General features: G+C 28.7%; 1 protein-coding gene across 7 annotated transcripts in view; it reads right to left on the reverse strand.

The window, feature by feature from the left end:
• The window catches only part of LOC148230688 (uncharacterized), a 73,889-nt gene extending 49,729 nt beyond the window's left edge, over positions 1–24,160 (reverse strand). The window contains exons 1-2 of one of the 7 annotated variants that reach the window (XM_088194466.1): positions 1,174–2,562; positions 678–981 (exon numbers count right to left, since the gene is read on the reverse strand). In XM_088194466.1, the coding sequence (XP_088050592.1) occupies positions 678–722 (45 nt within the window). In that variant the 5' untranslated portion in view covers positions 723–981; positions 1,174–2,562. Of the gene's footprint in view, positions 1–677; positions 2,563–23,612 lie in introns of those variants that run through there. The other 6 variants (XM_088194468.1, XM_088194467.1, XM_088194463.1 and 3 more) reach the window with 6 other exon arrangements.
• Between the last annotated feature and the right edge of the window lie 297 nt (positions 24,161–24,457).

Consider the following 24,457-nt stretch of genomic DNA (forward strand, 5'->3'; position numbering starts at 1 on the left):
AAATATTCCGAAAGTTTTGTTTTCAAGTTATATAGGTGTTCTAAAAATACTTGTGAAACTTCTTTATCAACTTGAAAATTCAATTCATTTAAACATTCATCCAAGACAGGAAAACAATCAAAATTATTAGATTCAACTGATAAAATCCAAAATTGTATTTTTTTATCAAAAGATTCAACAACAACAATTTTTTATCAAAAGAAACAACACCGACTTATGAAACTTTTCCCTCCAGAATTTATACACATCAATGTTGAATATTTAATACATATTTTTAAACTTTTTTATCAGATTTATGAACAATTTTTATGTATTAGCACGACTAACAATTTTTTTAATTTCCTTCAAATTTTTGTGAAATATCTATTTAGGCTCCGCGGAACACCTATTTTGGATTCGCGGAACACCAGTTTTCCGCGGATCATAGTTTGGGAAACCATGCCATAGTGAATTATGATAAGCTGAAAACTATAATTTAAACTAATACACCTAACATATTAAACTAATTGGCAAGGTAAAGCAGAATATATAGGTGCCGCATGAATTAGCATCCGATTGGGGGAGTGGGGACATTGACCTCCTCTTATTTTCTTAATCGTAGATAAACCGTAACGCTGCGTAATCGCGAGATATATATTTATGATCAATGTTAGCTACGGATGCCATCGCGATCTTACTTGTATGTGAGCGTCTGACGTTTCGAAGAGTCTGTCACTCTTCATCCTCGGAGACTAACTATATATATTTATAGCTATATTTGCGTTTAGCACTTTCACTTCAATTAACACTTCGCTTCCAACTTGGAGTACACAGGAGTTCAGCCCAAACTTGAAGCGAAGCTTTCTCTGCAACCACACTGACTTTTAAATCCAAAAGTATGCACTTCTACTTCGATCGTTAGCTCTGGTTCAGCCAAACACTTCACCTCAAATCTCAAAAATATGTACTTTCGATTTAAAGACTGAACAACACAGCGCGTATCTATAGTATATCCATTTATTACACAAATGTTACGACTTTATTGTAACTGTTGTAATTTAAAAATAAATAAAAGAATGTTTTTTTTTTAAAATGACTTAAATGGTGTTAGATTATTCTTATTTTAGATAATTTGGCGTGATTTTAAAATGGATTCTATACTAATTGGAATGCATTAAATGAAAAAAATTATACCTGAATTTAATTCATTAAAAAATCAATGTAAACAAGCAATTTTTATGTATGGCAACATTTTATGTATCAATTAATTTACACGACAAAAATAACCATCGCAACCGTAACCAAGAATTTGCCCTTGAGTAATTTTTCACATCGATATTTTAATTACGTTCGTTTTTTTTAATAACAAACTACTGTGAGAATCGATAATAAAATACAATTAAATTAACGAGTGCGCGGGCGCCGCCATCCCCATTGCGCTTGCGCGAGAGCGCTTCGGCACGCGCAGCCGCCTTGGTGCGCGAATACCCGGGGAGCAGCAAACGAAGGAAGTGTCGGCGCAGCGCGGGACAAGGGTGAGGTGAAGCGGGGGCATGGCGAGCGGGGGATACGCGGCCTCGCGCACGCGCACTCTCACCCCCGGATCGAGCGCGTCGCTCGATGTGATAGTGATGTGCGCTATCGGACGGAAAAGTAATGAGCGCGCGCGCCGGCGCCAAAAATGGCGATCGATGTTTTGACAGATCGATTGTTTATATTAATGTATATATGTTTTGTTATCGCTTAATTATGTTTAGGTAATAATACTGTAAAACTAAGCGATAAAATATATAATAACTGGTATAAAATAAACAAAATTTTAAAACTGATATTTTTCTCATATATATTACATATTAAAATGTAATTTATTTCGAATGATAAGTTGTTATTTTTCAATTGCTATTGTTTCACAAGTTTTTATAACAATTTTAAACGATCAAAAGACAGTATCTTTTAAAAAAAATAAAAAAATTCTCTCGATACTGGCCGTAAAAATAATATTTTTTATTTTTTTTTGTAACAGAGATCGATAATATGCAATGCTATATATTAAATAAAATGACATACATATATAATCAATACATTTTTTTAAAGATTCGCGAGCATATTTACATATTAATAGATAGCCAGATTTCATCGTGACTGAGTTTCAGTAGTAATGCACTTGCTATGATCATAAATTCGAAGGAAACTGTATTCAAATTAGTTGTCTTCTAAATCATGATTATGGCAGACACGACGAAACACGGCTATTAAATAATATGTATATGTAAATAACGCATGTAATAATGCAATTAATTAGTTTTCGTATTGTCGTTATGATGGGTCAATATCCACAATCGGAGCTTTACTGAAACTTAATAATTGATTTAAAAATTACTGATCAATTGTTCTTAAGAAACTGACCATTTTATTAATTGCCTGTTTATTTATAAATGTTGTTAGCTCTCTATTATCCGAATGCATGAACGAAGTTTCAATATTTTTATAAAAAAAATGGTAAAGCATTACGCAATATTTTTTTCTCTACACATGTATGTATATATTGCGTATTTTATTACTTTCAATATACACTTGTAAGGTTACAATCAGGCAAAAAATACATTTATAGCTATGTATTATAGTAAAAATAAACGCGAGGAAGTTATACTTGAAAAAAATGTGTCGCTAATTGAAAGAGAGAAAAATGGCGTGTCTGAATTAAATCTTGCTTAAGAATATAAAGCTGTTGCTCAAACTATTCACTATACTCTGTTGCTCAAACTCAAATTGTTTACAAACAAAAATTAATCAAATATACACATGATATACCAGCTTTTAGAAAAAATTGTACTAATATTAAATAAAATATTAAAATTAAATACATATATAAAATAATATATTATGTTTCATTACAATATGTTAAATATTATATTAGTATTTCACAATAATTTAATATTAAATAATATTTCTTCAGATAATCGAGAGTAAATTAAAACCGTTTACGCGCCAGGTCTTAATTAATGGTTAATGTTTTTATATCTATGTATTCAATGCATATGATTGATAATTAAAAATTCACATACATATACTTTTTATATTTCATAGGGGACCGGTTTAATGAATTAACTAAAGTTTTAAATAAATTATTGTTAATATTTTGATATAAGCGCGTAATGAAACAAATAAAAATATGCACTCGAACATAAATCACGAGCCAAGATCGAGATTATGGAAAACGGGAGCGCAAATTCTTACCAAGGGCATCTTCGATGAAATTCACTAGCTACTGGAATTCCTTTGGGCTCAATTAAAGCCAGATCAAAAAGCTACATTTCGCATACAGAAAGCTCATTACGGCAAGCGAGGCGTCGTAACTGATATAATTTAACACACTTTTGAACGCATTACGCCTGAGCTTTGATCTTATGGCTTGTTTTGCTATGTTTTTATGTATTTAGGTGTCGCACAACCGTTAAATTGTATCTTTACTTCTAAATTATCCTTATTTTATATCAGTCATAAAATATATACAAGTATTACACAGAATATATTTAATAAAATTTAAAGTAATTAATAATTCTATTTTTAAATACTTTTAACTGCATCTTCACTCGCTAATGGTACGACGATCCTATCGCGTTTAACCAAGGTGCAAACTCGTCTCATTAGCGGCGCAGGTTGTAGTTAAACTTACAATAGTTTTAATTTATTTACTGGAATGTGGACGTCTCGTTCAATAATAATATGCAACGACTCGAGACGATAATAGCTCGCTAATTATGCCATAAATTAGTATACAGCAAGTCATTTTCCGGTTGCTATAAATCAAGGGTGGATTTTGATCGGCGCTGTTATTTGTCGACTTTGGTTATTGGCCAAATTATCTCAGAGTAATTGTGACTTAAGTGGAACTGTGGTTTCCAACTTGCTTATATTTTCCCATAATTTGTTAAATAGTAATGAGGGACGTTCAAAAATAAATGCGAATCTTATATGGCAATAAAATCAAGAAGACTGAAGATCATACCCGCATGAAATATTGCATTAAAAGGGCATGAAATATAATGTGTTCCCGAACGTTAATGTGATTAATCGATCAACAATAAATAAACTCACAAAGCTGCGGCCTCATTAAGGACACGACACACAATCGATCATCCTGGTGTTTAAACAGTCTTTATTTTTTTCTTATGGAATGGTAAATAATAATAAAATATTTATCAGTGTGTAATTTTTTTTATTGTATTCGAAAACGTTTCAGCTTGGTATTATAACAATATTTAAACAAACAAATGGAGACTTCTAAGAATGGGTATTAAATATCTGTACAAAAGGACATCAATCATACATAAAGCTAAATTAAAAGTAGTGGAAGGTCTGCAATTGCTATCTCTAAAGAAAATATCGATTAGCTTTGCAATATGGCAATGACAATTAGAGGCTGTGAGAAATGAGTTAAAAGTGAATTATGACAGTTGATATGAAACTTCAAAGTTTGAAAATGATTTTAATATGTTTATGGAGATATTTGTTAGCAATAGTAAGACATGGGTTCATCAGTTTGAATGGTTCACAGCCTCCTAAAATAGCAATGTTGGTACAGTACTTAAACTACACTAACTTGTTTCATAAATTACGTGAAGAAATAAAAATAAAATAACAATCTGTAATTGTAGGATGTGCTGTTTGTTTCATCATAATAATGTTTAGAATTGCTACCTCATTCTACCTATTCTCTATTGTTTCTGAACCTAAAAAAGCACGCAAAAACGATTTTTCGTATACCAAAAAAGTTGTATTTTTTAGACCTGGACAAAACATTTTATTAGACTAGGATTATTGCATTACAGTATCGTTGCACCTAATTAAAAGAGTAAATATTGAAAGAAATATATTAATAAATTCCTTACAATATAAAATCGCATGTTTAAAGTTCTATATATATTTTTTTATATTATTATGATTTTATATTAGCTAAAACGTTATTGATTCAAATCATAATTTGAAACATAATCTTACCGGAATTTCATGCCCGATTCACTTTAATGTTATAGCAACATGTATACAAATATGCCATTATGTGTATATGTACACGATTAACATAATAATAGGATGTTATTACCCATTGAAATCGTTCAATCGCATTTCAAACGCGATTGCGGTTATTGAATCGTTGCAGAAACTACATTTTAACTGAACGTTCTGTTAAATGCCGACGTTGTGTTTTTGCAGTTTAGCATTCTTCGCAGTTGCGTCATTACCGCAGGTATAACCGACATATCAGAGCGTAAAGTTTTCCAGCTTTCAATTTGCCATACTGATTAGGTTATATCGGTGACGTCACAAATGACATTTATCTAAAAATAATATCACCAGGGTCGCGCATCAATCTCGCTGGTAAAACCCGTATGCTTTTAAAAGGAAATTGGATTCAGTTGACTCAATTTAATTTGTACATATCTTAACGATCGTTATTAATTAGTGTGAATTACGATGTCATTATGTCTTCATTTGGTCATCGTTAAAAATCGCAGTACGAGTTTTCAGAGGAAAAGAGCTTCTCGACAGAAGCGAAACGGTAATGATTTTAAGGTTAATTGCAAATACGCTCAGGGATTCGATCTTATTATAAAATGTTTTAATATCGTGCGAAACTATTTTACTGAATTTATATGTCGCTTAATTAAACATATTTTAAAATGACACAATTAACATTTATTTATTATTCATATAAAATAATAATAATAATTGGATAAACTAACAAAGTATATTAATTAAAATATAAAATGGTTCACCTCGCTATGAACTTACTTCTTTTACAGAAATATATTTGATTTTTTTATGTAAGCTTAACTTCGCTCGTTTTTACTTACCATTGAGGATGTTCCTATACTCTTGATTTTACAGAATATGTAGATGTTTTGGATGCTCTGCTCAAAACTGTGACTTAAAATAAGCGTAAAAAAATATGGCGTTAAAGCACTTTAAATCAATCCAATACTTTTACAACCAACTGCCATAGCAACAATCAGAAAATTGAGGTCTAAAAGACCGTCGTATAGTCCGTCCAAGATGTTAACGCTCATCATCGTTGTTTTGGAAACAAGGGTGCGTGTACGTATGCATGCAAGCATACATATACAGTTTTCCGCGAATTTGCTTACGTTACCAGTACTAAATTAGGGTTGTTTTAAGGGTAGGGTGACTAAACGTTGGAAATTGAATTAAAAATTATAATATGTCATATTTTTATTTTAAATTATTGTCATGTTATGTTATTTTGTAATCAATAGAACAATTCCTGTAATATTCTATTGGTTATTATATTAAACAGATATTCAACATGGAGAGTGATTCCAAAACTGCTATCTTGTTTTTGAGTTAAACATGTATATAAATAAAAAGAGGAAGAAAGTGATATTTTACATTATCTTCAACAAATTAAATTAAAATAGGAAAAATAATTGAACGTTAAATTTCACATGGTCACACTATTATATTCTCTCACCAATACTGTAGCAATGAGCGTTCATATCTTGGACGGACTATACAATAGAGGAATTGAACCATTGAAAATAACGTAGACTGGCTATAAATCAAAAGTATAAAACTGAAAAGCATACGTTAGAAATGGAATGCGAGATAGCTGCCCCATGAATTGTTCTAATTTTAACGACCGTTCGTAACCTATTCAGGTGTAAAAAGTGCAACGCAATAAAAATTTAGTAAAATGCAGGATGAAGAGCAATTGGTCGTGGTAGTAAAAAGTGGGCGAGCACTAAACCTCGCTCAGACTAGCAACGTGTATAAAAACGAATACATAGCGCTCAAGTCAATTTGAGATTCGCATCCGATTACATTCAGATTTACCGAGAGGATGGAGGGGAGAGGACAAATTCCCTTGAAGGGAAATCATAGTGATAATATATTTATAAAAAAAGTATAAATCGACCTCAAATAATGAATCTGAACTAAACTACGTTGTTTGAGATGTACTTATATCCTTTAGCCATTTTTTAAACATATTATACGATAAATAAAAGGAGTGGAACATTGCCTTCAAAAGCACCCACTTTCTAGGTAGTACTTTTACAAAAAACATTATTATTTAAAGGGACATATTATAGTTTTTTGACACGACTCCGTTTGTGTTAAAATTTGACTTGATTGATTTTTGAACGTTCAAAAAAAATTATACATGAAAAAAAATATTCAACAAATGTAAATTAGTAGTAGTAAATTTAGGCATTCGATCTGAATTTTCAGATCGAATACCTAAGGAAGAAGCAAAGAAATAACGAAAGCTGAATTATACAAAAGTAATGTTTTTATAGATTTTATTATCGGTAATTTAATGCAGCAAATTAAATAAATAATACATTTAGTTTCATGTGCTTATTCCTAAGAAAAAATATAGAATTAGATGTGCAATAAATTAAAGTGTCATCTGCAATTTTTTTTTTATAGTATTAATTATATAAATAATAAATATTATCAACAGTTACATATTTCGCATAATTCACTAAATTTTGCTATAATTTTATTTTATGTGAAATAAGCGCTAAAGTGTTTATTTTCCGATATTTTATTAGAACATATATTCCAAAACCATTATAGTATGTAAATGTATACTGATTAAAATCACAAGATTTTATATATTTAATCGAAATAATTTCAATAGGCGCCACATACACATTATTGATGTCTTGCTAATGGCCGACGCATTAAAATGCGTGTAATTATAACGCACCGCAACTGCACGGGCGTTAATTTGTTAACATTTTTTTACAGCAATATTTTTTATTTCCATGCGCAAGAAAGCAGATAAAAATCGCATCATAAATTAAAACGACCCGTCAGGCGGCGTCTCCGTTTTACTGCCCACAATTTGCAACGTGTATGAGGCTCTCGCATTTTTCTTTTATTAATTAATTATTAAATTATATTAAAGATTGTGAATGATAAAAATATAAGTATAATATCTTTCATGATATTGATTTTGATTATTTTAAGAAAATACTCATTTGAGTGTATTATACATACACCTATTAAACTATATATATTTACATACCTAACTATTAAATTATTATTTTTGTATTATATTTACATTTCTTATCTTTATCTGAATGCAGTTTGGTATTTGCATGTCGTTTTTTAATTGCAGATAAATACGTATTTATGGTAAGAATAATTATCCATTTAAAATTGCGCGAGTCCTTCTAAAAATAGTATATTTTATTTGAACGAATTTTTCCTCATATGTTTATTTAACATATTTTTCATTTGTTTATTTAACATATATAGCTATATGGGTTAGGATAATCCATATAGCAATGACTTCCACAATTTTTTAACGAGACTTAGTTTAGTCCCAAAATTTCATTGATTATGCATGACTTGCATTTTTGCTTTAAGCGGCTTTAATTTATCTTTTCTTGCTTTTATAATAAATAAGTTAAAATTCTCAAAATCGATGTTATTATTAAAATAAAAACCAGCCTTAAGGTTGGCAGCTATGCACTTATTACAAAAAAGGTAAGTAATTTGGTTTGATTCGAGCGGTTCCAATCCCTCGCTTTTAATGCCTTCACCACAGTCATTTAAATTATTTGTTTATTTATTTCAGTATGTTTATTTCCAGAATATCATTGATTTAGAGTGCTTTGTCTTATTGTTTTGAGCGATTTATTTCCTTAATCGCCTTGCCTTCACCAGGATAATAAAATTAAAAGTTACCATGAGAGTCAATTAAATCATCATAGCACAACTACGCATTAAAGTTAATAGCTGTTTAATGCTACTGAGATTTGAATCCAACAAAACTGTGTAATGAAATAAAGTTGAGTGACCATTGAACACGTTTAAAAATGTTTAGACTCAGAATAGCGTGATTTTCTTTTTTGTTTCAAATGGTTTCAATTACCAATTAGCTTTGATTTCTAAATAGCAATTAACAAGAGAGCCAATACAGTCATATTAGTGACAGGAATTAACTTTTGAGATGAACTTTTCTTTCATGGTAAATTTAATGTTGCAATTGTACAAGCATTATTAACGGTTGATATTTTAAAATAAATTACGTTCATAATGTATAAGTAAATACATTATGAACGCTGTTTAAAAATATATATTACGGTGTATTATATAGATAAAATTTAGGGCCATTACTGTTATAATAAATTATATTGAAAAATGCAGACGACAAATATATCGGTAATAGTGCATAATATCGATAACTTAAATAACGAGTAATGAACAACAAATATATTTAAATAATAATGTACTAAAATTTAATATATAGATATATTAGATAATAATATAAAATCAGTGTAAATACAATAAAAAATAATTTACATTAGTATTATATTGCCTTAGATAAGACGATGTTGCAAAAATTAAAGTAGTTTAAAATAAAAATAGATATACTAGTTGATTAAAATATTTGTAAGTTAGAGTGTTTTTATACTTTTGCACATACAAAATATATATACAGAGTATTTTAATATGTATTTAATAATAAATAAAGATGCATATATATTTTATACTAGAAATTGAGATAATTCAAGGGAGGTGTGCATTTATATATTAATATTTCTGCAATGCAAAAATTTGTACATTAGGACTTAAATTATATTTTATATGTTTTACCAATTAGCTAAATAAATTTATATTATTACATAGTACTATGTATAGAATATTATTTTTAGTTATTCGTTATACGATACTTTAAATGCAGTGACTCAAAAAAAGTTATACAAAACACAGACAAATAAAAACAATCATTTTGTCGCTTGATCGGTCATTAATATATTTTTTTGGCATTTATTCTATTATTAAGATATCAAAATATTTTTTATGCTATATAATATAATGTTAATTGAACTTAATGGTCATTACTCTTTTTGTCCATGAAGTATTATATGATTTTAATGTATGAATAATATTTATCGTCACATAAAATATCTAAATTGGCAATAACATTACAATGGCCCCGAGCTAATACGATTAATGGTTTGCGTAGGTGATACGCCAAAATTAAACTCACATATGCTCCCAACAAACTTACAATATAAAAAAACAGCAATTTCAAGTTTACGTTCCTAAAAACGTAGATTTTTAAAATTAGATCATCTAAAACTAGATTCCGATGAACAAATGCCACAATGCGAGTCATCGATCGATCTATGATCTAATATTTGTAACAAATTACCTGTTGGGAACTACAATTTATCTTCGCTATGCGTATTATTAACCATCATACGAATATGACATCAAGGTAAAAATTTGGTACAGGAACAATGGATTAAACGGTAATTACTCTGGTATCAATCGAGGTCGTTTTGTATTATAAATGTATTTTTTATAACCATATAATTCCTGAATACGCACTATCAAAACAATGGTTTAATTTAACTTTGACTATGACGTAGTGGATCAATTGATCATTGCGTCATATAAATAATCGATTAAATATATTTTATGAAAATTTAAAGATCAGGAAAAAATTACTTGTATTAGAAAGGAAGGTTGACAACTCATGTGTTGAATAAATTAGTGACAATCTATATTTTGCCCATAGCACAATCGAATTAAGTAAAATTGGTTTAAAATATTCACTGTATCTCGATTGAAAAATTTACACTATTTGTCTTAATCGGATTTTAAGTACATGTTTTAATTTCAACGTCAGACACAGTAATCAAGATTATATTGTAACTTTTCATTAATTTCCATTTTATATGATGCATGATATATTTCATGGACATGACAAGACATCCGATTGCCTGTCATTCATACATTTATCAGGATATACCACACAACATCAATCATATAATTATATTAATAAACATTCATAAAAATTAGATCAAAATATGAAATAGGTGGATCACGATCTTACATCTGAAAATCAATCCGAGCTTTGCAATTATTCGTTGTTAATATTAAAAATAATAACGTCGGCGTGGTTCTTGTAATCTTTAAGTATAATTGAGTTTTTTAATTGAATTACACGATCGTTTACAATAGGATCTAAACTGCAACCGATTTGTAATTAAACTCGACCGGTTGCTATAACAATTATTGTTAGTAAAAATATACGAACAATATCAATCGATCAATCACAATCAATTATACGCCTTGGCTTTTATGTGTGTTCGATATAATGTTTTCACGATCAAATTTGTACTTGCATAAAAAAATATGTGAAAAACATTAGTTTGGCGCTTTGATTCATTGTTATTGGGGTCTCTGCTGTCTGACCTGTTGGTATTATTTTTATTTTCTGTTTATATTATTCTCTTTGATCTATTGTTTGATTTGTTATTAACTTATTGTATTTATACTACCGGTTGAGCGCCGGTGTTGTTTGATTGTTGTTATTTTTCATAGCATCTAGCTGTCGATGATTAAATTTTTATTTCGTTACGTCTTACTGTCAATAAAATTTATGACTATTTAAATATTTTATTATATATTTTTATAGTAAATGATGCCATATACTATAATCAGGGCCACCGAGAGCGAGCTCGAGCCCTGGGAAAACAATGATTCCGGGCCTCATGACAAAAATGACATTTATATATTTTTTTATATATCTTGAATAAATAAATATTAGTACCAGTTACCCCTTTCTATGCTACAATTAATATTTTATGCGAAATATTTTATTTAGGCATTAAAAATATCTACAACTTAAAATTAAATAAAGCACATCTAAACCGAATTTTGACCAATAGGAGAGCGCAAAAAACAATTATCTCTTCTCAGAAGGCAAAAATCCACGTCAAAAGCAATAAAATCGTGCCGTTGCCGTCGCAGTGGGAACGCTCGTTAGCGAGCGTTCCCACTGCGACGGCGCCGACACGATTTTATTGCTTTTGACGTGAATTTTTGCCTTCTGAGAAGAGATATTTGTTTTTACGCTCTCCTATTGACCAAAATTCGGTTTGAATATACTTTGATCAGCCCTTTTATATTAGAAGCCCATAGTAATATCGGTAAGGATAGCTAAAGCATAGAATAATATCGAAATGCAGACAAACTATAAAACAATATTTGAGATGCGATGTGTTCCTGTAATTATTCTTTTACTTATTTTTCCCTGAAAGATGAGTTTGCTTAGTTTGTATTTTGGACTTAAATTAACTAGTGTTTTATAACTTTCATTAGGTTAGGTTTGGGTTTGAACAGCAAATGTACGTATCGCAACTGTCAAATTGAGTTTCATAGACATTTTAGAGCAGCATATCAGTTAAATTATTTTTCACTAATAAAAATATATATATATCTACTAGTGAAAATGTATTTGGAATTTAGTAGTGAAAATATAACTTTACCAAAAAATACACATTCACTGTAACATTTATACATCGGATGTAAATAAATAATCATAAATATGTAAATACATATATACTACATATAGAGCAGTTGAAATCATATAATTTTACTAGCACCTGCCAGATATTTTATATTTTCACTAGTGAAAATGTATTACAATATGATTTTACTGAAATGACATTTTTCTAATAAAAATATTTTTGGAATAGCTTCGAGACTTTTTTTAGATTTTCTTTTAGTAATAACCACATGAAACTGAATGTATTATTTATTTATTATTCAGCATTAAATACACACAATAAAATGATTTTTCGTTTGCTTCTTTGATCTGAATTTTTTTAGATCGAATATCTAAATTAACTGATACTAATTTATATTCGTTAAATATTTTCTTTTATGTCTAATATTTTTAAACGTTTCAAAAGCAATAAAGTAAATAATAATTTGCAAAATTTGAATAATAATGTTTATTGTAAAAGTACTACATATAAAGTGAGTGCTTTTGAAGGCAATGTTCCGCTTCTTTTATTACTTGTATGTATAAAAAGGACTGAAGGAACATATACCTTAAATACATCAGTACATACATCTCAAACAACTGTAGCATTATTTGAGTTAGATTTTTACTTTTTTATACATATATTTTTGTTATGATTTTTTCCAGAGTCGGACCCCGGGAATTTCCCCCCCCCCCCTACTATATGTAGAATTTTAGTCATCATCTTAATTATAGATAAACAACTATCCATTAAAGACGTTAATGATACGTACAAGGATCTCCAGTTTTTTTAAACTTAGTATATAGATCAGGGAAAATATAATATAGAAAATCTTATTATCAATGGGAACATCAAAGAAAGAATAGAAATAGGAATATTTATATGATATAAGGCTTTCAATTATAATATTTGCCATAGATTGTATTTAAAATAAGCTGCAGTATTTAAGGTTTTTGTAACTTTTGGTATCTGTTTAAAATATTTAAAGAGTTTAAGGAGAAAAAATATTCAGTAGTTTTTACATGTGAAACTGAAGAATGGCTGTGACATTGTAATAAATGTATATGAAGTTACTCTATATTTATGAGAATAAATTAATGAATACATGTTAAAGTAAATAGCAAAATGTCGTATATAAAAGGATTCGAAGCGGACACAAGAAAGTGTGACGAGACGGGCGTGGTCCAAGGGCGGCTGGACATTATAACCGGTATACTGTGACTATTACGATTAATTATACATTGTTTCTCCTTAAAAGTATAATTAATAAAAAAATACAATTCTCTGAAGTATTCGCCAAAAAATAAACAAAACGATACGTTGGAGTTAAACGCGCAGCGAAATGAAGATATATATGCGGCTTAAAAAGAGCTTATTAAAATTAATATTTATAATAAAATAACATCATTTTAAGTTATTTTAAAGAAAATTGCTCCTTAATTTTTATTAACGACTTATAATTAGATCGTGATGGCAAAAAGCAGTACATTTTTATAGTAATATGTACGAGTACATCATAAAGCTCTCTTGGGTATGAGAATTTATTATGCTTTTTTGGAAGGAAAAAATATATCGCTATATATTTTCTGGGGTATACTATGATCGATCAAGTTTATGTATGGTTATCTCGGTCAATAAATTTACCAGTTAATCCAGTTCTTGACGTTTCTCGAGCGAGCCATTGTGCCACTCATAATATGCAAGTCTCACGGTCACGTTGTGTTCGATCATGTTCCTTCAGAAATGCGAGAAATCACTAAGATGCATTTATTTATAAAATATCTAATATATAATTTGATTTGTTATAGTTCAGATTTAACTGCACTGAAGTCATAAAAGTATTGGATATAAATAAACATAACTTTTAATTTGTTTGACTTGTTGAACTTGTCAAACAAATTTTATTCTCGTTAACCATTTATAGCTTTGAAAGCTCATTCAGCTGAAGTCAATATAATATGCATATTTTTATAAATAACATTTTAAAATACACGTATTAAAATATTTGTTCAGCTGAAGTCACATTAAATAGTGTATTTTTTTTTTATAAAAAACATCTTTACGATAGTAAAGTTTGTATTAAAAGTTTAAGCGGCCTTGTTTGAGGCACTTTAATTGCATGCGTTCCTTTCAATATTTGTTTACAGTCGTTTTTAAATATATATTATATATCTTTACAGTGGATTTTATTAATGGCGTAATTTTATTGTGAAAATATATTTTTAATAATGTGAATGTGGTCGATGATCAAAGGATTAAATAAATATTTTAAAAAACGAAATAGTAATTTTATGTTAATGTCCTAACATATAGTTATTATATTTTTCATTACATTATATATTTAATTATTGATTATATAATTATTATAAATTACTCTTACGTATAACAATAATCTAAATATTTAAGACAGTGATCTTAAAGTAAACCATTATAGCGCAACTATTCTGTAATATAATTTTTTGTGTCTATATATGTAAATAGATTGTAAAAATTAATATTTTATTAAATTTACCATAAAAAGATTACTATGTTATAGGAAAATAGAATACAAATTTATTATCTTAATTTTAATAATAAATATTATTTTGTAAATGTGTATAACCACTGTAGTTATATTTTCACTGGCGTTACAGTGAAGTCTTATCTGATAGATAAATATATATTTCTGATAGCGAAAATATAATACAACTGAAAGGTGCTAGTGAGATTATATGCTGCTCTAAAATGTCTATGAAACTTAATTTGACAGTTGCGAAACGTTCATTTCCTGTTTAAACATAATGAAAGTTCTAAAACCTACTATAGTTTTTAGAAATTTAAAGTTTACTTCAATATATTTTTAATATTGTAGTATTCTGTTGAACAATGTCACGTAACAATTCTGTGAAAGTTTGTGAGCAAAGTAGTGAAATTTTAAGTTAATTATTTGATACATTTTAATAAATTATTTTGTATGCAAAGTAAACCGTAAATATAAATTGCAACTTATTTTATATTATTACTTATTATAAATTGTTTTTAATAAAAATTACGAAATAAATACATATACAAATTAAAAATATTAAATACATGTATTTTATTAAATATAGTAATACATTTAAATTACTCTTAATTAAGCATTTTAACGTAACATATAATTTCACTTGGATAGAAAAATTAAGTCATCGCAATTTTAAATTTAGGGAGTACCTAAGTTTTATATCTGAGTACTCATGTTTATCTTATACAACAATTTTGCAATTTTTTTAGCAATAAAAATAAGTAAAATAATTATTTGTGTAACTACACGCTTTTCCCAATAAAGTATATTTACACATTTTTGCCACAATAAAAAACACATATATTATATTTATGTTATTATTACTGTAAGTATATTATTGTATTTTTTTTTGCTAGTTTATATGACGCGTAGTAAGCATTTTTTCAATGAGATCAAACTTGATTTTTTTGCTCGAAAGGTTCGATTATAACATCTAGAAAAAACCTAACGATAGATTAAAAATCAGCGTGTAATTATATACAACGAGTGATCTTTTCTTTGCGAGCGAGTGATATTACTTGCTAGTGTTATTTTTAGCATTGTTAACTTGTTGGTACACTAACTGCGTATTATTTACAATTAATGACATCTAAAGATTTTACAAAACAACCTAGAATATAAACACGCACTTAAAATACCCAATCACGTCTGTATTCTTCTCAATCCAAAGTACTTCACAGGGATCCCTCGCTGGGATAAGGTCGTTTAAAATCAATAAAGACCCTTAAAATACCCGTTTGGATGCAGCATCTTAGCGGGAAGTCCGCATGAACGAACGAGACTGATCTGCTTCATTGTTGCGTGAACTTGAGTTAACATAACTGCCACTCAAAGGTGTCAGTCGATTTAACCGAGATAACCAACTAGGGGACGGGTCCGAATCAAATCCGATATAAATTACAGCCTTTTATCGTAATCTTTGTGTCAAAAGCAGCGATATGATTGACTATGCATCGCTCTAAATCACCAACAGGTGATTTTTTTATCACACATCAAGATTTCGAGCGGGTAAATTACCGACGTTGACATTTGGATCATTTAACTAGTTGTTACCGCGTGAGTAACATTTAAAGAGTAACGCCAATAGTAACCGTGGCGTAGCGTGATAAATGTCAAAATGTCTGACTAAATAAATTATAGTTTATCGGTATGGTTTTTTTATTTTATTTTTATAATTAATAATCATATGGAAAATGAATATACCATCGCGTTATATGATAAATGATCATATGATAAAATATTGATACTATTTCCTTAAGAGGTGATAAACTAATTTTTAGTTAAAGTATAAATTAATAAACCTGTTTTGGTTAATTGATTTTTAAGGCGTGAAACTAGAAAAATTAATTACGTTAAAATATATTTTTTAAATAAATTAATATGTTATATATTTATTGAAAATATAATAATTATATTCTTAGTAATATGATCTATAAAAAATAACCTTCATATAAGATTAAATCTAAGATCTTCGCAATCCAATGATAATGTTACATATGCTTTGGGTACGTATGTAAAAAATAAATGAGATGTAGATCATTTTAATATTAGAGGTGCAATTAAAAGGAGCCCGTATAAACAAAGTTCTATTATTTTTTTTTAATAAAAAGGCAACATAAAAAAACTGTTATTAGCATATAAGGATAAATATATTTAGAATTGTCCTTATTTGAACTTAGATATTTGATATAAACTCTGTATTTATTACTTATATATTACATAATTTTAATACATATTTATATTTATATTAAATTATTTTGCATTATAGCAAAAAAACATTATATTTTGTTGAAAAAATAAATAATCTCCAATCGGAATATTCGTAATAAATTTCTAACATTTATTTTAACTATTTGTGAAAAAATTATTTGTACTGAAATATTTTAAGCTTTTTAATTTACAAAAACACTAAAAACCGACAAACTTGTGTGATGTTCCTTCAAGTTTTATGTATTTAAATAACGCAGATATTTTTTCCACACCCTATAGAGCCTATTGATCTGCAACCTAATCAAGTATACTGTAACCTATTCAGCCATTTTTTGTTTAGTATTTATAACAGTCATGGCTAAAACAACTTATAGCCGACAAAAAACACTTTGTAATGCCGAAATTTCAGAAATAACTTAAATTTTCAAGTTAATATTTTGCAACTGTGGACTTTTTCAATAGCTGGTTTTACTTTTTTTTATATATTTTTAAGCAATACAAATAATGTAAATTTTTTAGTCTGTCTGTAATTTTTGCATACCGCATTGAGATATTTTTGGCAAAAGGAATAATTTAATAATACTGATTTATTATAGTTATTTCATAACATATAATTATGTTTATTATAAATAATTGTATTTTTAGATTTTTCATAACTTTTCGAATGTTTATCGTCTACTATTTGATATTTGCATAGTTGAAAATATCGAATGATTGGAAAGATTTTTTAGTATACTACCAATTTATTCTTGCTTATAATCAACTGTTAACAATTCTGAATGAGTCTAAGAATATCATTTGATCTGTGGTACTAAAAAATATCAAATGTATCTTACAGTAAATATAGAACCAATTTTTTTATTTTATAATATTTTTGAATAACTGAGTATTGGTAATATGCACGATAAAAAATCTCCAGTTTCTCGTAAATATTTCACGTAAAAAAAGCAATAACATGATATGATTTATAATCATCAGGTTACGACAAGTTAGTAAGATAAAGAGGAACTTTTATAAGAAAGATGGACTAATAAAAATTGGTATAAGCGGTATCATGCGTGTCGCGCATGTCTCCATTGTTGCCGGTGACTCTCTGCTTGCGGAACTACACGCGTAACGCTTGTATTATATGTTCCCTTGAGCCTAGTCTTTGAGACTGATCGTCAGTGCGTAGCATACCTTTACACCTGAGAGAAACTTAGTGAAAAAGACGCAACATAATATAAGAAATCGAATCGTGAAGTCATGCCTTAATAATAAACTAGTATAAAATTTTAATCCAAAACTTAATCAGTGATTGTCGATTCGATTGAATTAAACATTACGTGTTCAATTATTGCACAATTGCATAAACGCATATTACCACGCATTTCCTTACTATAGATACAATTGCAATTCGTTTCGGTAATAACAATTCAGTGTACACGTTGCTAATTATTATTCACGATTTATTCATTGTGCAATGTTACAAAAGTGCACGGCCGCCTCTCAATTTGCCTCTAAGAAAAGAAGTGCTATAGAATGGTTTTCTGCAACAAGTGTGCCAACTGTAAATAATGCACCTACTACTGTCTAACGGAAGATAACAATGGCAGGGAAATTGCTTCATCTGAAAATCGAACAAGTCGAAATTCGAGCCTTGGCCTTTACGAGTCGCGTCCTTGCTCGTTACGACACCGTTCGGCGAAAAAAAAGCGTATTTATTAAAACGCTTCGTTTGGAATGCAATCGTGACACGATGGAACTGTAATATCGATTTGTACAACCGATTCGGATGAAAGAAGGGATATATTGGCGAATTTATGTGGAAAAAGTTAGGTTATGGCGTAACGGTTTTCGGCAATTTCGACGCCCGGGCGTATGCCAAACTTGGTTAATTTTATGAGCGTAACGATTTTTATGTTTCATGTTTAAAAGTCAAAAAACATCTATAAATTACGTTTAAAAATATTATTAGTATCTTTAGATTAATTTTATCGCAATTTATTTTAATACGCAATTTATTAGTATTTTGAAAGACAAATTTTTTTTTAATATAGAGAACAGTGTAAAAAAAGATATTCTTAGCCTATTGCAGATGAACGGTTTGTGAAGATTTTCTTGGAATTTTTAGCATAACACTGATCTAGCTTTGTCAAATTACCTGAATCTAAATGGTTGATATTTCTTAATAACCCCTCAAAGTTGATATTTTTTATTGAGACCAGACACAACTAGTTGAATCAACGATCCTGAATGATTTTTAGCACTTGAAGTGATTTGAATTATCAACTCTTTTTGTATTTACATTAACAATAAATAAATTAAGGAAATAAATTGGGAGATGAATGCTTTACTCATGGTCAATTTTATAATGCAATATTTTATGCGTAGCATCTAAAACACCTTAGTGTTTAGGCAGGTAGAAATAATTTATTCCATATTAGAAAATAAATAATTTTATTATTTAATTTGGATTGATAGAGCAGTATCATATAATTTTTAGGTATTAATTTAAATCTCAATATATTTTATTTCTACTCTAAAATGTAAAATACTGAATAAATATAAATCTTAAACTTAAATATAGCTTTTATACGAAAATAATTTATTAGTTCGTATCAAAGTAAAAGTTCCATTAATTGCCAATTAAACTATTATTAGTAACCAATAAAAGTAATTAGCTAATAATTTGATAAGCAAGTACTATAGATAAAATTTAATTTACCTCGACTATTGTATAACATATAAATAAATTTAAAGGCTAATAAAAAAATCAACAACATCCTATTAGTTAGATAGAATGATATTTTACTTTGTATGATAATGTAATAATGATGCGATTTATTATTATTATTATCGATTGAAAAGGTTGGATGCTCATAAAACCACAAATGATCGGATTTACCAACCAACATTTACAAACCCTTGAATCGCCCGTCTATATCTATATTTAGAAGTTTGTGCAAAAAGTGATCGTGCTACAGATATCGAACGTTAGCGTTCATTTTTCCTTAAACGGCGTATTCTAACTTGACGTTGTACTAACTTAACGATTATTCAAATGTATAATTACTGTTTCATATCTAGGTTGCATGACCGATTACAGTTTGCGGTGTTTGATTTATTGGAAATTTTGATGAGAGCACGAAAATCGAACAGTTTGAAGAAATTGCCGTTTGGTGCTGTGTAGATAGTGGGTAATGTTGCATTATGCACAATTTCACCGACGTCGACAATGGGTTGCATAACGTAGGAATTAAATTGGATTCGATCCAGATGTCAGCGTAATCCATCACGAACCAATTGAGCAAACGTTCGTTTGGCGAATTTTGATAAATCGACCGTAGATGTACGATACAAAATTGGATTGACGCAATAAATGTGTGCGGTAATGCAAAAACATCAAAAAGTATTATTATTAATTTTATTTTTCACAAAAAATATCTTTGGAATTCTTCAATTTTAAATAATATTTAATTATATTATTAACATAAACCAACCATTGAATAATGCTAAATGCAATCTCACTAAATTATGATACAATAATTAAAATAGCATATCTTACAATATTAGAAAAATAACTCAATGGTAAAATGGTGAAGTAAACAAGTCGATTTAATACTTAGTGATAAAAAAGGAAGTGTAGTAATAAATACTATATGATGAAAAAATATCGGCATTAAATATAATGGACGTATTAAACGATCTTATTTTTTATAATATAATCCATTAGAATGAGTTAGATTTTATTTGTATCATTTAATAGACATTAGGTTGAATGGATTTTGATGATATCTCCTCTCGCTTTTTATAATAAAGATATAAAAAAAAATATAATTATATGTATATGTTAAATTAATCGTGTTGTTCTTTCACGGTATAAAAAACACAAAATTTTAAAAGTTTGTTAAACTGAATTTGAACTTTCTAAGCCTCAAAGCTTGACAACATATCGATGAAAAATTTGATTTATTAATTTTACTAACACTAGCTTATTAAACTGTTATAAAATAGTATATTATAATAAATTATACAATTTACTTTATCCACGTTCGCACATTTTAGCAAACGTTTTCGCAATTGTTTCAATTTGATTTACTTCCACGACTACCTTTATACTTCGCTTTCACGTTCTGCGCCCACATTATCTATCAAACCATTAAATGCCCATTTTCGCGGTCGGTTATAATTATTCATATTACCGATTGTAGATTATGAAAGTGATATGAAATAATACACATATGAGACCTCAATTTTATAGTCATTGCACATGGAAATAATAATTGCAAGTGGTTTGTCAATGTCATTCAGATCCTTTCTCTAAAAAAATATGGCAAGTCACAAATATGTCACGATTTAGATAAATGTTATATAGTTGTGAGACTTACAATCCATTAAATTACAATTATCAACTTGATTGTTTGATGATTTTTGTGGTCATTATATACCGAATCTAAATTGCTCGTTACGTAAAAATTTAACGGTCGTTAACTGTTTGATTCACTCAATAGACGCGTGTAGACAATAATGTCATTACCAGTAACTACTCACGCAAATTTCCTGTATCGTTTGATTAGTATAATATAATGGTGAACAATATGTAGTATATACGTGGGTGTCATTAAACGTTATTTTACTATCGAACAATGCAAATATTCAATCATGATCCGCCATATGTTTTATTGAGAAAAAATAGTGTGAGATCCGGCAATGACAAACATATACTTATCCTTGCGGTATAAAGGGTGATTCATGTTTTATTTTAATTTATACTTAACTAAATAATTTTTTTTTCTACGATTCAACTGAAAAATAGTCAATGTCTCGACTACTGTGAATTTGAAAAACCCGAGTCTTATTTTCCTTAAACAAATCCAACTTGTTCTTTTGGTATTCATCAACCTATGTAACTGTGTAATCGTTATTTTATTGTATATAATCGTATTTACAGGTGTCATATATAAACATTGTATTATAATTTTTGCACTACTTGGTAGAGCCTTTTTTATGCATGATAATAAATATGGATTTACTCAGTCTTGAGGTCATATCATATCTTTTGATGCATAAATCATACAGATGGCAATACCCTTGTCTCCAAATTCATTAATCATTTCCGCCAGAAATTCATCGTAACTTGGAGACTTGTTCATCTTTAAATTATAAATCTCTACAAATAAGATATATGGTTCAAAGCTATATGACTATTTAAATGCTGTTTTTCTTATATTATATGTACTATATTTTTCAGTAGTACAATACTATTCATATTAACGATAATGACTTTTTTTATATTGAATTTATGGAAATTTTTGAATAAATATCATATCTTGCTCTGTATTAAAATTGCTAATCATTTTATAATACATTTATAACTATTGCAAAATATGATATTAAATAATAATTATTCCAATTCAAGAATATGTCTTTAATAAGCGACACTAATTATTGTACATTTAATGGTAAAATATATTCACCATAAGCATTAAAATAAAATGCCTTAATGCATAAAAAATAAAGTTATTTTTGTATTTGATCCATCATCTGTGTTACAGATATAATAAATTATAATGAAATCAATATATTGAAATATATTTAATATTATTTCAATTTATAAAAAGCTTTAAAAAAATACTTTAAAGGCATATAAATTGCATATTGTTGTTATTAATAATTAATAAATGACACCTGCAATTAACTAATAGAGTAATATTCATATCGATTATTATGTGGTAATCTATCGAAAAAATCATTTTTTAATTCTAAATATTCACAGCACAAGAGTGTTGTTGCAAAAGTTAAAATCGTAGATATTGCTAAAAATATCCATTACAGCCAATCAACAAGGTTAGAATGTATTATAGAAAACGAGTGATTTGTTGGGTCAAAAGCAGTAATCTGGACTGCCTTGTCCCTTTTTTTTGACATATAACTACCTATACAATTACATTATTTGCTCTTTGTTATTGTGTATTTAAATGTGTCTCCGAGTCAGAAAAACGATTCAATTCGGATGCTAAAATTTTGCTTTTCAATGACTGAAAAAAGTGGTAGACATATTTTTTTATTTTTTGTAAATTTTCTATTATAGCATAACATGCTTTAACTCAATGCCTTGTATACAATTTGGATTAAACATAATACGCAACTTCTAAGCGAGTATCTAAACATAAGTCAGTGATACGATTTAGCTCGATTATATTTTAATTACTGTCAGAAAAATCTAAGAAAAATTGTGATAATCAATCGGAATTAAAATTATATAATAAATACAAATTCCGATCTCTTAGACTCGATAGAAAATAAAAGACACTAGATCCATATGAGATATGAGCACAGGTTCTTACCAACTTATACAAGTGATATAATAAAGAGCACATATGCCTTTGTAATATTAGTGTAAATTATTAAATCGTAAATTGGTAGAAATAAGCGCAGAAAAAGTTGCAAATACATATTTATTTCAGTATAAAATAATAAGGTCCTCGATAAAACGACGGTGAGAATATATTTACCGAAATGTTAGTTAAGAGTAAGTGACTAATTTAAGTATTGACGCGTTTAAATTAAAAAAAAAATCTTACCATTGTTAGAACGGTGCCCGTCGTTATCTTGCCGGAAGGCATAGCTGCCATCTTTCTCGATCCCATCAAAGCGTTATCCTTTTGTATTGATTGGCTATCATTTTCTTGTTTGTTTACGTGGGTTTGTCTACTTTTTGCGACGTCAAAAAATATATTATTCAAATGTTGGTCACTATCGGCGCATAGTGCAAACAAACCTGATCTAATCTCCTAGTCGTTTGTCCTTGTTTCAAACGAAAGGGATTCTATTAGAGCAGCTGAATTCAACGAATATTATTATGAACCACTAATATTTTCACTATTTATTGACACTTGAATAATATGATGTAAATATAGTGTTGCACAATATATGTGACGTCGTTTCGAATGGGCGATCACTGGAATTTTTTAGGGGTCGTTTTCGGTGACTGGACTAAGCCGCGCTAAGAGCGGATTTCCCGCTACTTCCGCCCGGCACTTCCAGGTATTTTCCGGCCGCCACTTCCGGCGCGTCCCTCCTCCGTCGCTGGGCGGACGCAACTGGCTGTTGCGCGCAGCAACACAGCCTTATACACTTCAAGTAAAAACAACCGTCTTATCTCTGCCAGGCCAACAGCTGAGCGCCACCAGACAATAGTAACTATAGGTAACGATATCGAGCTTTCAAACTATTCATTAAAAAGTATTTAAGATCGTCATTATTTATTTTACAATTTTTCGTTGATTCAAAAAAATATTAAATATTACAATAGAAACAAAATAATATCGTTTATACCGTTACAATTTTATTTTTCATGCTTTTGTTGAAACAAATGCATTAATATGTTTTGTAAAATAACGCTCAATCGAAAGTTGCCATAGTGACG

Source organism: Plectrocnemia conspersa, unplaced genomic scaffold, assembly GCF_051122295.1.
Source record: "Plectrocnemia conspersa isolate PC_06_02 unplaced genomic scaffold, ASM5112229v1 ptg000010l, whole genome shotgun sequence".
Lineage (NCBI taxonomy): Eukaryota > Metazoa > Arthropoda > Insecta > Trichoptera > Polycentropodidae > Plectrocnemia > Plectrocnemia conspersa.